Raw genomic sequence first — 18,430 nt, forward strand, 5'->3', positions numbered from 1 at the left:
GCCTAGTTTTATTGTGAATACTAATACTTTAGATGATTGAAATAGTACATAAACAACTAGGTACATTTAACGGAATTTATCTACCAAGAACCTTTAAAGCATGGAAACAGTCATTTCTTGATGTGAATAAGGATTACATCAGTCACAGCTGTGTTTAAAATGTAGAGGATCACATTGGAACTGGCTCATGGTCCCAAGGTCAAATATTTTCAGCAAGTCTTAAACACACTCCATCTAAATTGATGACACCAGAATTATAGAGGGTACAACCAACAAAACATTATAAACTTTAAACCTCAACCATTATCTAAGATGCTAAAAATGAGTGACATTGTGACAACAGTCCTCCCCATGTACATCATTTACAACTGGTTCTGGGTGCAAGGGAATCAAGCATATCACAATGTACAATTCAGGTTTTAGTTTTGTAGTGAAATCTTAAAAATTTCAGTAACAGAAATGTTACGATTTCAGTTTGTCCTTTTATGTTTAAAATGTTATAAGACAGTAGCTGAGATGAGCTAAAATGTAAGTTAGTCGATCAAAAGGCTAAAACAAAAGTGCATAACGAGTAATATTACTGTGTGCTCTTTCAACAATGAAAGCAGCTGCTGTAACACTAGACAAGTTTTTATATATACACATCAAAATTACAGGCAGAATATCTCCCTTCTCTTATTACAATTAAGTACAGTGCATTTAGAATGAATAAATAAAAATCAACTACAAATATGAAGGTTTCAGTATAACACTGTAAAGAAATACTTTAAAACATTTATAAGAGGTGCCATCATGCCGAGAACTGTAAAACCGCTGTAGGGACTGCATGTCTGTGGGTGTTGTGCTACACAGCCAAGGATAAAACGTGGGGAATGGCTACAACCGGGAGGTTTTCACCACATAATTATTTTCAAACACTCTGGAATTCCTTGGTCATTAAGTGTTTGGTTTCTACAAAAAATGACTGGGATATAGCTTATTTTACTGCACCTTTCTGATTTCCCTAATGCAAGGTGCAACAGAATAACTACAATAGACATTAGAATGCGTTTACAAGGTATACTTGTTTGTCCAAAACACATTAATGTGCACAAGCTGGTGTTTTGTAGCCAAGTATATGGGAATCTTGCATCTAAAATCAGACTACATACTTAATAACAGTAATGCCACCACTTGAGAGATACAGATTTGACACATTTTAGTACCATGTGTTACTAATACCAGCTTTGTGGTATACTTAACAACTTGCAAAATGGAAATGTTAAGTCAGTGAAACAAATACTTTTAGACTACAAGCTGTAATTACTTTCCCCTTTAATTTTACTGATATAAATGACTGAAGCCTTTTACATCATATTATACTTTTTTTATGTCTGTAATGCATGATTACATTGAGTTAGAGTTTAGAGGTTCAAAGTTGGTAACAAAGCATGAATTAAATTCATTAAAATCAGTAGCAATAGTGTCATCGTGTCCTTGTAGGGCCTTACATACATTTAAAAGTTTGATTTTAGCTTGTTCAGACATAAAATGACAAACCAAGTTAAATTATTTGTGATGCTTTTGGTTTTTAACAAGTTCATTATTTTGTACATGCTTAGAGAAACAAACAGTAATTGAAAAAAAGGGGAAAAAGACTTAAATCATTAAATTGTGCTTTGTGCACATGCATGGTTTAAAAAAGCTACATTACTGTTAACATTACATTTAGGCAACAACAAACAAAAAACAGCACGACTTTTCAGTTTCTCATATGTTCTCCAACTGTGAAGTTGCACAACCCTTTAGCTGTAGGAAGGGTTAATTAAAAAAAAAAAAATTTACAAAAAAAAATTACAAAAAAAAAAAAAAAAAAGGAAAAAAAAAAAAAAAATGATGCAAATGCACACATGCATATGAACTAGGGCTGTCAAAACCCAAGAGGATGAGTAATATATAAAATGGCAATGCATCAGTCAGAGACTGCCTGCTCTCAGCAACTCTCTGTATTACCTGCAGTGTGTGTGGATGTAGTTATCTGCCCACAGTCAATGTCTGCAGTTTCATTCCAAAGGCAGTAAGTAACTTAAGTCTAGTCAATGTATCTGTCCTTTTATAGGGCTTGTACAAGTCTAGCTAAAGATGTAACAGAATGAGCAGTAAATTGGTATTTTATAAAGAGCAGTCTTGTTTTACCCTATGGTAGACAACTGAGAGTGCTTGTGGATACAATTTACTATTTGCATTTTTTCCTTTTTCTTTGTAAACTGTGAGACATCTATTGGTATATACAGTATATACATATAACATTAAAGGTTGGGGTAAAATCACTGTGATTCTTTGTTTTTCCCCCCAATGTTCCCCCCTAATTTAGTCGTGTCCAATTACCCTGATTGCGTCCTCTATACTGATTCGACCCTTCACCACTGACTGAGGACGCCTCTCAACTGACATACTTATACTCTGGCATGTTCAGTTTTATCAATTCACAAGTTTATATCAAGCACAGTCTTGGACAATTTAGTATCTTCAATTCACCTCACTTGCATGTCTTTGGACTGTGGGAGGAAACCGGAGCACCCGGAGTAAACCCACGCAGACACGGGGAGAACATGCAAACTCCACACAGAAAGGACCCGGACCGCACCACCTGGGGTTCGAACCCAGGACCTTCTTGCTGTGAGGCGACAGTGCTACCCACTAAGCCACCGCCAATTGTTGTTTATGCTGCCACCCAGCCCAGTTGGAATACGATGTATTCGAAACCCCAACTCTGGTGCGCTAATGTACTTTCACTTTGATTCTTTGTTATAATTTTCTTTGATTATTAAAGTGTCAGTACTTACCTATATGGATATGTTTACTCCTTTGGTAGAAGTACACATAGTTTTCTACCATTAATATTAAAATGCATTTAAATACAAAACATTTAAGTAATTCAAATTTGAACTGTATTGGATAAAGTATTTGACAGCCCTAACATGCACACTAACACACTCGCAACTTAAAAAAAAAACTTGTTTTTTTAAACGCCTGTACGCCACTTGCAACTACTCCGAAACATTAGGGAAATCAATGTACAACATGTGCATGCTCAGTTTGTGTTTTAGATTTCCTAAAACAAAGATCTAGTCTTTAGTTAGGATGGCAGCAGTTCAATCAAATAACTTAGTGTCTTCAGCTTCATGTAACCAAGTGTTCTAAATAAACAGAAAGAGATGCTCAATCTGCTTTTCCAAAAATTGCACCGTTACCAATCAGAGGTAAATAATGGGAGTTTCCAACTGATCAGACTGAAAGAGGTACTTGTGTTTGTTCTTAAGAAATCATGACTGACAGGGAACTAGATCAGTCTGTATCTGGGACCTTTAGCCACTTTGTTTTTAGTATCAGTTAGCGAATAAAGCCTTTTTGTTCATGGAAGGGGTGTGCGTGTTTACTTGAGAAAAGTGTAGTGTCTGTGAGTCCTATAAGAGGGCTTTTTCTGGGTAAGGGCTCTGTTGAGGGTCTGTAGGGTTGGCACAGCTGTAGTTGGAAGTTTGGGCCAGGCCTGCCTGCCCGCTCACTGCACTCTGGTATGCCTGCTGCACTTCAGCAGAAGCCATGCTGCCTGAAGGAGCATTGTATACTGATGCCTGGCCCATATACATGTGAACATCGCTGGTAGAGAAACACATTTTTTGAAAAGACATTACAAACAACAATTACAAACAACAACCTATGACAATACATTACAGCTAATTAAAGTTATGTTCTAATAATTCAACCAAATAAGTCTGCGGAAGTGTTGTGGGGCAGTTGCATTACCTGGGCACTGGTTGGCCTGGTGCAGGGTTCATGACAGAAAGCTGCTCCACAGGAACGCTGTAGCCCTGCACCCCTGTGGCACCCACCGCATACTGTCCTGCAGCTGCCTGGCCTGGGTACACCTGCACATGTCCACAATGCAGTGAAAAACCACCACAAAAATAATACAGTGTCTCTACTATGCTCAGGAAATACTAATCTGTCCTACATTTTTTATTAAAAGCCATTAGTTAGTATTTTACAGAATCATATTCAAACATTCTGAGGCAACATTTTATGTTCTATGCTTCAGTTAAGTTTATTACACAAAGTGCACTATTTGAGTATTATACGATCCAGAGTAGTAACTCTAACTTATCATTAAAAACTTTCTAAACATTTTATATTTAACTGTAATTATAAATAAACATAAAATGTTATCTTCAAGAAATCCTTGTTTTTCATAGCAATTTGGTTCAATTTGCAATTTGAAGAAACAGATGAATACAGTGAACTTTACTGCTTATTGCTTAAAGTGTTAATGTTGATCCCGTTGCTTCTAGGTCATCCTGCATCTTTTATTGACTGCTGGCTCCCCTTTCCTCATCGTTTTTATGATTAGCCTCACAGCATGTTGTAAATTTTTGTGAGCTGGTTACATTTTTCATATCGTAGAGTACATTTGCTATACTTCATACTTAAATATGCTGCACAAAAAGCCATTCAGACACAACAACAATCTGAAAAATCAGCTTACCTGCTGTGAGGCGCTGGGCTGTTGTACGTAGTACTGCTGGCTCTGCAATTTGGCGTACATGGCATACACGGGGTCCTCATTCATCAACTTAGCATACATAGAGAGAGCCTCCATGACTTTAACGTTGAGCTCAGACAGTTCAGAGTGTTTTCTGAAAGCGATAATAAAAGGGATTTTTGCTTTTGTTTATGTATTATATTTTACCATATTTCTCCACATCTAACAATTGCTAATTCCCCTATTAAAATCCTCAAGCCGCTTGTACAATCTCCATGCTGGCCAAGGACTGAGACATTTACATTTGCAGCATTTAGCAGACGCTTTTTCATCACAACCGTGACTGAATACAGTTCAAGCAATTGAGGGTTAGAGGCCTTGCTCAGGTGCCCAGCAACTTAGCATCGATGGGGCTTGAACCAGCAACCTTCTGATTACTAGTCCAGCACCCTAACTGCTGAGCCACGGCTGCCCTGAAGAACTGTAACGCACAAAAAGAACCATGCTTTGAACTCCGCGAATACCCCACCACTAGTGCAGGTGTCTTCATCCAACAGCAGAGGTTGCAACTGCATAGTGGTAAAGCTTTTAAATCAATAATTAAATAATTAATTAAAAAATACCTGTCAATTTCTTCCAGCTTTTGATCAATGAGTGGACCCATTTGGTTACAGGCACCTAAAAATAGCAAAAACATAAGGTGTTTAACTACGTTTGCAATTCATACATCTACATTGTTCAAGGATATAAAAAATATTTAGTCACTATATTAAGAATGTACAGTGGGAACCAAAAGTCAGAGACACTGGTGAACATGCCTCTATTGTGCATTTTTCATGAATTTGTCATGCATTTTTTTTTCTATTTAAATCAGCAATCTGAGTAAAAAATTAAATCTTGAAAAAACACATACATTTTAGAATTGCTTAATATTTGGCAGTACATTAGTGAAAATTAACTTCCAATTCAAACTGCCAATTCCTTTGTACGAAAGGCCAGATTTTCTTGAGTCTTATTCTTTCTATTAAAGCACAGTCATGGATATCTTTAAGAAGGTGAATTTGATTTATTTATTAAAAGACTGTTTTCAGCTAGTGTTCGTCTGTACAGGTTATTTTGCTAAAAGTCACTGCCTTTAGGGAATACTGTTGCCATGAAAGGGTGCATTTGGTCTGCAACAATGTTTAAGAAGGTGGTAGGTGTCAAAGAGCATTTTACTGCCTCCAACAGCTTTCCTTCCTCCCACAATGCATACTGGTGAGGTAAGTGATGCACATGTAACTGGCCATCAACATGTTATAAAAAAAAAAGTGATTTATTAGAGCAGTGCTCCTTCAGCTTTGGTGCTCACATGCCTATTGTTGGTTCTTGAGGCTGTGGTCAGGGGTCAGCATGGGCACAATGACCAGCCTGCTGGTACACAGCCTAATATGCAGCAAACCGTGATGCAGTACATCTTCTGCCACCTTTCTATCAGCCAGCTATGGCTTATTTTTTATCAGTTTGTGCTCCAGTAGTTGTTCTGTAGGACTGGATCAGATGGGCTAGCCTTCACCCTCCATGTGAATCAATGAGCCTTGTGTGCCTATGACATAAATGTTTTTTTTTTTTTTTTTTTACCCAACTCAAATAACATCATGCATATTTGACCACATCAAGTAAAACATTTTGATATTTTGGATATTTTAGTAACAGTGTTCATCCTTAATTTATGGCCAAAAATGGCCTTGTTGCTTACCCTCAAGCTGGAGGAGTTCACAAGCATCTGACTCATTATCCGTTGGATCTGCACTTTGAATCATCTGGAGCAGTTGATCCATTTTTTCCTGTGTACATTACAGCACAGCAAAATTAGTCTAAAATGATGGTAATGTTGATATGCATGACGATGACTGCAGTTCTTATTAAGCTCATCTAATTTACAAAAAGCATAACCAGCATAAATTCATTAAACCCAAATGACACTACACATGTTAATGGTGCAACAGCCTATCACATGAACTCTCACCTCATCTATGTAGACAGGCTCAGGCTCAGGTTCAATAGTCTCTACCTGAATGTCTTCACTAAACTGCACTGTCTTCTTCTCTGTTTTTACTGTGGAGGCAAAAAGACAGTAGCTGCAGCATTAGTCACACAGAGTCCTGTGGGTGAAAAGGCTGAAATAATAAAAAATCCTTTTTTAATAAAAGTTAATTCTGCAATAGCACACTCACTGATTATAGTGTTACAAGAGAGAAAAAAAAGCAAAAATGTCTTTCTACTTACTCATCTCTGGCTCTGCAGTCAGGTCTGCTGTAACAAAGTTGGATGGAAAAAGTCCTATGCCCTGATATGTCTCACCTTTCCACCAGTTAGGATCACTGTAAAACAGAAAATGTTTAACATCAAACCATAAAAGCATGTACTGCCTTCAATGACATGGAACAAGTTTTCTCACTTTACTTATTGATCACATATGCTGGATAATGGTTCAGATTAAGGTACAACTGTTGCTGTTTTCATCTTTGTAATATGCATCACACTCATTAAACCATGCTTGATAGGGTACATTTTATATTTGTGGAAAACCCTTTCCATATTTCCAGCACTCTCTTTAATTAGAGACTAACCTGTCATCCAAGATGGTGATAATCTCTCCAGATTTGAAGGTAAGTTCATTGTCCTCCGCTGCCTCAAAATCATAGATGGCCCGAACTTTTCTGCCTTCCCCTTTGTGGGAGGTGAGAAGGCTGCTAGCAATCGGGTAAAGCCCAGAGAATGAGGTCTGTGGCTGAAGTCGCTGCTCCTTCAGGGACAGTTCAATTGCTGCACATAGAAGTTGCAAAAAGAACTTAAAGGTTTTGCAAGATCAAACTTTCAACATTTCTTTAAACAATGTAGCCCAGTAGTGCAGGTTAGCACACCTTTGGCCAGGTCCTCCTGCTCTTTTTTGTTTGTGGATGTTGCTGGGTCTTTGGCCACTAATGCAGGGCTGGCTTTAGCCTGTTCTGCTGCCTGCAAAAAACAATAGCTTATTGAGACCTACTGAATCTTAGGTTTCTCTAGATACAATATTCTCTAGACAAAGCAATACCAATATCTGATGCCAATACCAAATGCAAATTTTCATGCAAACGGTCAATTGTGCCTGTCAATTTTTAAAAATTATTTTATTGTCAATATTTATTGCATTTAATTTATTACTAGAGTGTGGTCAGTGCAGACCATTTACAATTACAACATTACAATATTGTCATGTCCATTCATAATTTCAATACTGTGTATAATGTTTTACATATAAATCTGAGGGGAAAATGATGATCCAATAAAAGGTCACAGTTACCAAAGCTTCCTTGCTTCCAAAGCTGTGTTGCTAAAGCTTTCTTGAGACTGACTAGACATTTAGAAACCAATTGATATTAAAATTGTTTATAATATAATATAACGTATAATCTATCATTATATTTTTAGTCATGAAGATCATTTTTAAATGGTAACCACACTAGGCAGACAATTATGATCCAGTATCAACAGTATTGCAGTACTAACCTGGGAGCCAACAGCAGGGAAACTGACTCCCTGCTCCTTCAGGTTTTTGATCATAGCAGAGATCAGACTGAGCTGGGGGTCATTCCGGAAATCCTCAGCCCATTCCACCATAAGGGCCTTAAGCTTCTCACACACTTTTGGGTGACCCTGAGAAACAACACCACAACTTCAGCCTCAGGGTTGAAAAAAAAGAAATGCTTGTAGTACTTATGTAAACCAGTGCACATACCTTGTTTAAGACATTGCTAACTTCACTGGCAAACTCCCGAGAGCACACCTCCAGATGGAATATTTTTCCACAGTTTGACACACAAGCACCTAATAACTAAAAAAGCAAAAGCATATGCAGGAGGGATATTATTAGATATGCAAATAAGTCTACTTATCTTATTAAAAACAGCAAATAGGACCATGTAGAGTAGAACCGAACCATCTTTTAAAAGTTACTGTAACTGTGTTGTATGACATAGTATCTAGTCATGGCCTAGTAACTTTTGCCAAAAATAGTTTCTAGGGAAAATAAGATGTTAATTGATTTTTCAATAATTATTGTTCATGATTATTGAGTAATTTAACACTAGTTAAATGCACCTAGTGGTGCAACTAGCAATTAGTACTTGGGCACAGACATGAATTTGCTGATAAATTGACCTACTGACAAAAAGCACATGAGCATTTGTTTTTAATACTGAAAAAGCTATGACTAGGCTTTATGTGTGTTAGGACATCTGAACGTCAAAAACAAATACTAAATCAGATTGTTAAAAGAGGTAGTAAACTATTTAGAAGACTCAATCCACTTTTTCTTTACACAAGACAACATGTCTCAATGTTTTTTATAATGCCAGGATGCGAGAAAAGCTAAAGAAATACACTTGTATGTGTTTTTTGCTTTATAAGTCATATGGCTATTTAAAAATTTTGCTCAATATTTATTTTGTGCTTTCAGTGTAATTTATTTAGAGAACTCAAGTACACTGAACAAAATCTGGAACCTTGGACATCAAATGGCATCAATTAGACCAAAATCAGTAAACCTACCGTAAGGGCCTGCATGGCTACATGGGGATCCTTGTGGTTGACTCTCCTCATTATGGAACGAAGGCATTCTTTAGGTCTACAAAATACAAAATGCAATCAAACAAAACATGATTTTAATCTAATCTTTAACAACAAAATAAGCAATATCATAGTAAATGAATAATTTGACCAACCCAGGGCGTGACTGTCCAATCTTATCACATATGTCGAGTATAAGGCCCCAGTCCTCAGCTGTGTTCATCTCACTGGTCGCTTTCTCTGCAAAGCAACATTTAATGTTTTTCATATTTATATTTAGATTAAAATTGGCAATCTGTGTCAATTTATGACCAGGAGCTTGGGTGGTGCACCAGTCTGTAACGCTAGCCCACAACTGCTGAGATCCTGTGGTTTAAATCATAGTAGTGCTATTGACCAGCTGGATATCTAAACAGACTATGTGTGGCTATATCCAAGAAGGGGAAATCCATGTGGCCTGTCCAGGGAGTTGCATGCAGTTTTTTCAGTAGAAACAGACCTGCTGTGACCCTGACCAGTATAAAGTGGTGGATGAAAATGAAAATAAACCGTTGCATGTCAACAAAGTAAGAAAAAACATGAGCACCATAACTTAAGTTTGGATTTTGTTTGCTTTGTTTGTGCAGCAAAAGCTTGCAAACATAATTCACTAGTGTGTCTTTGTGATCAATATAAAGCATACACTGTCACAAAATATATGGTTAAAAGTATGTGGACACCTTACACATGCACATCCCATTTCGAATCTATGGTCATGAATATGTTGTTAATTTAGATGGAGTTTGGAATTAAATACAGCCTCATGGCCTCAAGAATACTTCCGAAAACTGTTTTTATTTAACACAGTCCACAGCTGAATTATACGACGGCGTATTAGGGCCACTTTAAAGAAAAAAAAATTGTATTCGTTCTGAGATTAAAGTCGACATTATTCCGAGATTAAAGTTGAAATATTATGGCCATAGCAGCCGCCTCGTGTTAAAATGAGTGATGTTCATGATTTGGTGAAGTTATACTTTCGCATCGGTTTTACGAATAAAGAAATCCTCAATCTCTTGGCACAACAGCACCGGATTATTATTAGCATAAGGACGCTGAAACGGATTTGCAGTAAACTGCATTTATTTAGAAGAAAGAACCAGACGGACTTAGAGAAAATCTTCTCTTCTGTTGAAGCGGAACTTGCGGGTAGTGGCAGGCTACAAGGCTATCAGTGGTTACATCTCCGTGCTATTCGAAGAGGGTTTGTAGTTTCACAGGAGACGATGAGAATGATCATCAAAATTATCGATCCTGAAGGAGTGCAACTCCGGCGCGCTCGGCGTCTGCGCCGTCGCCAGTACTGCAACCGAGGCCCCAACGCTTTATGGCATATGGACTCGTACGATAAACTAAAGCCTTATGGCATTGCTATAAATGGTTGCATTGACGGATTTAGTCGCCATGTCATGTGGATGGAGGCGTACAACACTAGTAACGACCCAAAAGTAATTGCGGGTTATTGGATAACCACAGTAATGTGCACTGGAGGCTGCCCTCAGCGCCTGCGTGCCGATCCAGGTACTGAGAATGGGCATGTGAGGGAAACGCAGATGTTTTTACGCAGAAATCACTCGGACCCTTACGCAGGAGAGAGAAGTTTCATTTATGGATGCAGCACAGCCAACCAACGCATAGAATCGTGGTCAGGCATTCTGCGTAAACAAAGTGGACAGTTCTGGATGGACATTTTCCAGACGCTCAGAGATGATGGACATTTTTCTGGTGACTTCTTGGACAGAAATCGGATACAGTTCTGCTTCCTTAACCTAATTCAGGTAGGCTCTATAGCCACAGGCTACACCTTCTGTATATTCATTAGTTATGTATTGCCAGATTGTTTTTATTAAGCTACCTTCACTACATTTGATCAGAAACAGCTATAGTCTGTAATTAATCTGTCCATTAATCTACACCATTTATTAAAGTAATAGCACCACCAAAAGGTATTATTTTGTTGGTAGACAATTCCAGGCACAAGTCACACTTACAAAAAAGTCCAGCAACATTGCTGTCACATTCAGTTGTACCAGCAAAACACACTACTATGTTAGTGCCACTGCTGTGATGATAATATTCTACCACCAAAATAGCTTTACCAACAAATCAGCTGCGATCCCATCGTACCAGCAGTCTTTTACCACTAATGGTCAAGTTAGGGGTTGGCTGATAAATTGTGGAGCACGAGACAAGGCACAGTGACTAATTGTAGGTGTGCTTGGTAAACTGGTCATTGAAGCCAGGTATAAAATGTTGACAATATAAAGTTTTGATAATATTTTAATGACATATATGTTTAACTAAACATATATACTAAACAAAATTTTCTGTTTAGATTTTTTGTTGGGACAGTAGTTGAACTAAGTTTTACATATTTATGTTCATGCAGGAGGAACTAGACGAAGTTGTGAGGACATGGAACTCCCATCAAATAAGGCCAAGGCCAGGAATTCCAGGAGGACGCCCAATTTTAATGTACTGCATGCCACAGATTTATGGTGCAGGGGAGGACAAACTCAAATTTGTGCTTCCAGAAGAGGTCACTGTTTGCAAAGAGGAATGCACCCCAAAATCCCAGTTCCCCTGTGATGAAACAGTCTTTGAGCTTTGTACTCTTCTTATTGATGAAAATGGCTGGGATGCGCCTGTTGATGCATACCATGCAGCTGAACTGTACACTCTCTTGAGAAATCAAATAATAGATAATATCTAGAACTGAGGTTCTCAACACAAGCTATGGGGACCCACTCATGAGCTGAGCCAAGCCAGTGGGTTCTCGGAACTAAAGTCACTTTCTAAGAGATTGTGTCTGTAGTTATATTAAAATAAATGATGTGTATTATATGCATGCATCTGACAAAATTAAAAATTCAATAATTTCACATATATAGTGTCTGTCTATTTATTACGACGGCGTATTAGGGGCCACTTTAAAGAAAAACTAATTTTAAGTTTTGATTTTGAGAATAAAGTCATATAAGTTTCGATTTCGAGATTAAAATCAAAATATTACGAGATTAAAGTCAAAATAATAACGAGATTAAAGTCAAAATAATAACGAGATTAAAGTAAAAATAATTACGAGATTAAAGTCAAAATAATAACGAGATTAAAGACAAAATAATAACGAGATTAAAGTCAAAATATTATAGCCATAGCAACCTCCTTGTGTTGAAATAAGGGGTGTTCATGATTTGTTATACTTTCATATCAGTTACACAAATAAAGAAATCATCACTCTCCTGCACATCAGCACCAGTTTGTTATTAGTATAAGGACAATGAAATGGCTTTGTAATAAACTGGGTTTATTTAGAAGAACGTGCAGCACCGGTGTGCTCGGTGTCTGCGTCGTCGCCGCCGGTACCTCAATCGAGCCTTATGGACTCGTACAATAAACTAAAACCGAATGACATCGCTATAAATGATTGATATAGTCGTCATGTCATGTGGATGGAAGTGTACAATACAAACAGCCACCCAAAAATAATTGAGGGTTATTGGATAACCACGGTAACACTCATTATAAGCGGCCCTCAGCGCATGCATGCCGATCCAGGTACTGAGACCGGAGGCTGCTCACTCTCTGGCCATAATATTTCGACTTTAATCTCAGAATAACGTCGACTTTAATCTCAGAATAACGTCGACTTTAATCTCAGAATAACGTCGACTTTAATCTCAGAATAACGTCGACTTTAATCTCAGAATAACGTCGACTTTAATCTCAGAATAACGTCGACTTTAATCTCAGAATAATGTCGACTTTAATCTCAGAACCAATAAAATAATTTTTTCTTCAAAGTGGCCCTAATACGCCGCCGTCGACAAGTAACCTGAAATTTGATTAGCCAAAGACAAATCCATTTATATATTGCATGCAACAATGCAGATGTACCTAAAGACAATGGCAACGTGTCTTGTGCTCAGGCGAGCCCTATTTTCAACTAATCAGAGTTCTCAATTCCAAAGACTGAAATGACCATACAGACCATTATCAGCAAAGGCTACAAAAGCCAAAATCTATCATGGTATGGAGTGCCATAACATGGATGCATTGCATACATACGAAAGTACCACTGATGATGAGGCATATGTTGGGATTTTAAAAAGACATGTTGCCATCAATGTATCACGGCAGTGAATAATCAGATAAGTGCAGAAGCCCATTGGAAATATATTTATTACTGTGCATGCCAGCATGCACTTATTATTTCTCGAACTAGCATTTTTTTAAAAGGTAAATAAAATACCCATATAAATCAATGGAAAAGAAAATGAGAAACTGCTCACATACAGTGACTAAGAGCTGATCCCAAGTTACTAAAACCCATAATGTTGTACAGTGCCCACTATACCAGTTTGACTTAAAAAATAGAATGTAAATGAGAAACTAGTAGACTGTAGAACGAAACGATGAATTGGTGTGCTAATCATGTGCAAATTGTCAGTATATGGCCCAATACTGGCCTAAAATACTGAATCTGTATCAGATTGGATTGGAAATGCTTTCTGATTCAATAATATCACTGCTTTGAAAGAGAGTGATTTTGACTGGCAGAGCATTCACATAAACATTAGACACCATATTTTAAAACACACCGCTATCAGGCCTTTAAGGTCGAAATCAAATGCGAAATGGAAACATGAATTTGCAACATAAATTTGCAACATAAATAATGTAGATGCCACCCAAATAGATACCTGAAACTGGACTATACAAAATTATTAACTGAATTAAAATTACAATGTCCGGACGGTTGATTGGTCCATGTATGTTCAATTACAGTGATTCGTGTGTCATTGTTTATATAACGGTTTCCTGTTAGGAATAAAGATAACGGGCTAAATCTCGCTAGCTTCCTGAGTACACTTCAGCATTTGCAGTGTCACTGTAGCTTATAAGCAGTCTACAATCACTAAAATAAAAGTGATATCGAGGTCACAATATCACTTTCCTTTAGGAGTTAAAACATGGTTCCAGCTTTCTACCGTTTAAAAAATTAACGTAGCTTTATTTACATACAGTAAATGATGACGTACCTTGCTAGCTAGCAATACCCATGCTAACATCTAGCTAGCTATTTGGCCGTTCACTTTCACACGGTACAAGCATATTAACATTAGCTAAGCAGACAACGCACATTTTATTTTGCTCTTTAGTTATTTTCACATTTAGATAAAACAGACATGATAGTAAGCGAGGGAGATCAAAACAGCTGCTAAGCTAATAACAATAAAGACCGTTAGCTCGTCCGCTGGGTTTGCCCGGTTGCTAACTAGAGTTAGCTATCCAACATTTCTACTACTTACCAACATCTTGGTCAAAGGGATTGGACGTGAAGAGAGGCATTGCCGAGATATAAACAAGAATAACAGCAAGAAAAGTCAGCACGATGTCCTCTTCTTGTTTATCAGCACTCAGTTAATAAATTGATAGGCATAATCAAAAGAATATAGTCAAATATAAACAGTGAAGCACTTAATCACAAGGGCTGGGAGTCAATGCCAGAGAGAGTTGATTCTCAGATTCAGCACATAGAGAAAGCAAGATTCGACTCCAAAGCTTTGAGGTCGATTCCATATAGTGACTCTTGTCTGACTACTTCCGTTCACATCCCAAACTTCTATGAAAACTTACATTTTAAAAAAATATAGTTTTTATTCATTTAAATTTGGCCAACATTTTCAACATATTAAAACATTTTAATATAATCAGTTATTACAAATACTCGTCAAACGTAATATTATACAGCATTTTAACAAAAGTAATTATTTATAGCCTACATGTTTTTAAAGGTCATGTATCATCTCAAATGCTCAACTTTTTTTTTTGATGAAAAAACACTGTGGCGTATTTTCGCCGCTAGGTGGCGCGAAACGCTTTACAATAATAATAATTTGTATTACAAGAAAATAATGGTTTTCCTCAATCCATAGCATATTTGGTGTATAAAAACGTTCTTTAATCTTTAGTAACAGCTTCATCCTGACGAGGATTGTGTTCAGAGACATCTTAAGACCCATAGCATGCTTCTTACAGTGCAAACCAAAAAAGTTGAAGATAAAGTTGTGGCTGTGGCAGCATTCTCCACCAGACTCTGAGAGCAACTTTCTGTAAACAATGACAGTAGCAACAAAGTGGCATGCTTGGTCGGTCTGTGTACCTTTAATAATTTGATTTTATTTCAAAAACAGTTATTGCTGAACCTAGACCTGACCAACTGCAGCAACCCCTGATCATAGCACTGCCCCCACAGGCTTGTACGGTAGGCACTAGGCATTATAAGTGCATCACTTCAGCCGCCTCTCTTCTTACCCTGATGCGCCCATCACTCTGGAACAGGGTAAATCTGGACTCATCAGACCACGTGACATTCTTCCATTGCTCCAGAGTCCAATCTTTATGTTCCCTAGCAAATTGAAGCCGTTTTTGCCAGTTAGCCTCACTGACAAGTGGTTTTCTTAAGGCTACACAGCTGTTTAGTCCAAATCCCTTGAGTTCCCTTCGCATTGTGCGTGCGGAAATGCTCTTACTTTCACTATTAAACATATCCATGAGTTCTACTGTAGTTTTTCTACGATTTGATTTCACCAAACGTTTAAGTGATCGCCGATCACGATCATTCAAGATTTTTTTCCGACCACATTCCTTCCTTGAAGATAATGTTTCCCCACTGTCCTTCCTACTTTTTAATAATGCGTTGGACAGTTCTTAACCTGATTTTAGTAGTTTCAGCAATCTCCTTAGATGTTTCCTCTGCTTGATGCATGACAATAATTTGACCCTTCTGAAACAGATTAACATCTTTCCACGACCACAGGATGTGTCTTTCGACATGGTTGTTTCACTGCATCAGTTAGGGTTAAATAACTTGTTGCCAGCTGAAACATAATCACCCATGCAGTAATTATCCAATGGGAGGCTCTTACCTATTTGCTTAGTTAAATCCAGGTGGTGACCTTTTTTTTTTGGCCAGGCTGTGTATTTATAATTTTCTGTTAGCTATTTATCATGCAAAGAGTTGCTTTGTAACCTACACCAGGAAAAAATATGTACACTATTGTAAACATTGGTGTTCACTATTGTATTGCAATATTTCAACGCATTCACAACCATTGAAAAAATACTGTTTTATTTAAATCAGATTAAAACACTTATTAGGACGATTACATGTATATTGTATTTTATACAAAACTACCTACTGCATATATTTGTAAAAAAATTAGATTCATTTATTATAAAATCACACTGATATTCCAGACAAGCAAACAAATTCACAAATAAAATCTGACTTAATGAGTTTGGTGCAAACAACAGTATTCACTAAAATAATTCTCTGCTTAATTCTTACATCTGCTTAATTATTAAATCCTATGGAAGTAAATGATTCTAGTTTGTTGAGTGTACTGTTCATTTAAAGCTTATACAGTATTATATTGCACTGGATAACTGGCATAAATTTTATAGAAAAGTAGAAAGTTGAAAGGGTATCATAAAGGGTATTTACAGTTGTGTGTTCATAATACATTACAGCATTTCCACTTTTCTAGATGTGAATATGACTAGCAATCTAAATGTGGAAAACAATTTGTGGCATTAACAAATTGTTTATTACTTGTTGGCTTCTTTCCTTAAAATGTCTCTTGGAAAAGCCAAGTTGCTCCTTCTTTTGAAAGGAAGGCATGTAACAGAGGCCACCTGAGTAGTCTCCCTGATTGTCATGTCCATTCTTTTGCTGGCTCAGCAATGGATGCTATAAAACTGGAGCTTTTGCTGTAGGACACAGAGAACAAAAATCAATGGGCCTGCACATGACCCACATGACCCAAACAACATAAACAACATAAACAACATGTGTTTCTGCCACAACAATGGCTACAGGTTTAATAAATAAATAATATAAAGTACATTATATGTTTCCAACTTTTTAGCAACAGTTTTAAAAAGGCCCTTTCCTGTTCCAAAAATAAATAACAACAATCCTAAGTTTTTTTTAATACAGTATCCAAATTTAGCAGAAATGCCATAGAAATTAAATCTAATATACTGCCTGACTGTACTAGTAGTCGTTTTCAAATAAAATCAATGATAAAAATACAACTTCAAACTTAGTGTGCCATATCACCCTATTAAGCAGCATTGTACTTGGAACAGAACGAGTGCTTGTAGCTTATTCAGCATTGTTATCCAACCATATTCTTTTAATTTAATTTCCCAAACACAGCTAAATTCATTTATTTATTCACCAGTCATCATCATGTCTACTCCAACAAGCTTACTGAAAGAATTACTCCCTGCTATCATAGAACCCTTGTTTATTATAATAAATACATCTATTAGCCAAATCAATTAAATATGCAATTACTAATCCCCTGATTAAGAAACATAATAATGATCCAGATCCATCTAGTTATAAGCTTATTTCACACTTACTTTTCAAGAAGACAAATACCTTTATTTGTCATATATACATATACACGAGTACAGTACAACAAAATTTCAAGCATTCGCTTCCAAACAAGCTGGGGTCAGAGCACAGGATCAGCCATTGTACAACGCCCTTGGAGAATACAGGGTTAAAGGCCTTGCTCAAAGGCTAATAACCAACAATTTATCTGTAGAAAAAGCAGTTTTCCAACAATTATGTTCTTATCTGCACAGAAACCATATTCATAAAACATATCAGTCAGGATTTAGACCCAACCATCACACTAAAACTGCATTAATTAAGGTAGTCAAATGATCTATAAAAGTCCTTTGATAATGGATTTGTCTCTTTTCTTGTTTTGACCTCTAAAAAATTGTTCATGTAAATAACAAATGCTCTGAAACTATAAGCATAGCGTTCCGTAAGAGTCAATGTTTGGACCTACTATTATTTACATTCTACATGTTTCCATTTAAAAAAAATTTATAAACATGGCATCAATTTCCACTGTTATGCAGACACTACACATATATGTATTTAACAGATGTGTCTGGTAAACCTAAACAACTTCAGATTTGGCAAAAGACTTTACTTGCCAAATGTAGCACAAAACTGGTAGCATAACATCTGCAGAAAACATGAAGAGTATTATGACCACATATAGTTACGTAAAAAACAGGTCAAAAGAAGGATGACAGAGTGGCAAAAGTGTGTTACAATGTTTGGTCAAGACGTATATAAGTTGTGAAAATTGTTAAGAGGGCCACTTCAAAGCATATTTAAACAGGGGTCAAAATTTAAACTGCAGCTGAAACCATTTCTTAGTACTGCTTAGGCTGGGAACTGATCTT

General features: G+C 36.9%; 1 protein-coding gene across 1 annotated transcript in view; it reads right to left on the minus strand.

Moving 5' to 3' along the window:
* Window positions 1-1,892: 1,892 nt before the first annotated feature.
* The window catches only part of colec12 (collectin sub-family member 12), a 62,228-nt gene continuing 45,690 nt past the window's right edge, over window positions 1,893-18,430 (minus strand). Inside the window, exons 10-23 of the mRNA XM_062993943.1 lie at window positions 14,461-14,567; window positions 9,265-9,349; window positions 9,092-9,167; window positions 8,280-8,375; window positions 8,051-8,197; window positions 7,426-7,516; window positions 7,132-7,327; window positions 6,788-6,882; window positions 6,528-6,616; window positions 6,258-6,345; window positions 5,143-5,197; window positions 4,523-4,673; window positions 3,787-3,908; window positions 1,893-3,639 (exon numbers count right to left, since the gene is read on the minus strand). Of these exons, the coding sequence (XP_062850013.1) occupies window positions 3,447-3,639; window positions 3,787-3,908; window positions 4,523-4,673; window positions 5,143-5,197; window positions 6,258-6,345; window positions 6,528-6,616; window positions 6,788-6,882; window positions 7,132-7,327; window positions 7,426-7,516; window positions 8,051-8,197; window positions 8,280-8,375; window positions 9,092-9,167; window positions 9,265-9,349; window positions 14,461-14,567 (1,591 nt within the window). The 3' untranslated portion in view covers window positions 1,893-3,446. The remainder of the gene's footprint in view (window positions 3,640-3,786; window positions 3,909-4,522; window positions 4,674-5,142; window positions 5,198-6,257; window positions 6,346-6,527; window positions 6,617-6,787; window positions 6,883-7,131; window positions 7,328-7,425; window positions 7,517-8,050; window positions 8,198-8,279; window positions 8,376-9,091; window positions 9,168-9,264; window positions 9,350-14,460; window positions 14,568-18,430) is intronic.

This window comes from Trichomycterus rosablanca, chromosome 4 (genome assembly GCF_030014385.1).
Source record: "Trichomycterus rosablanca isolate fTriRos1 chromosome 4, fTriRos1.hap1, whole genome shotgun sequence".
Classification (NCBI taxonomy): Eukaryota; Metazoa; Chordata; class Actinopteri; order Siluriformes; family Trichomycteridae; genus Trichomycterus; species Trichomycterus rosablanca.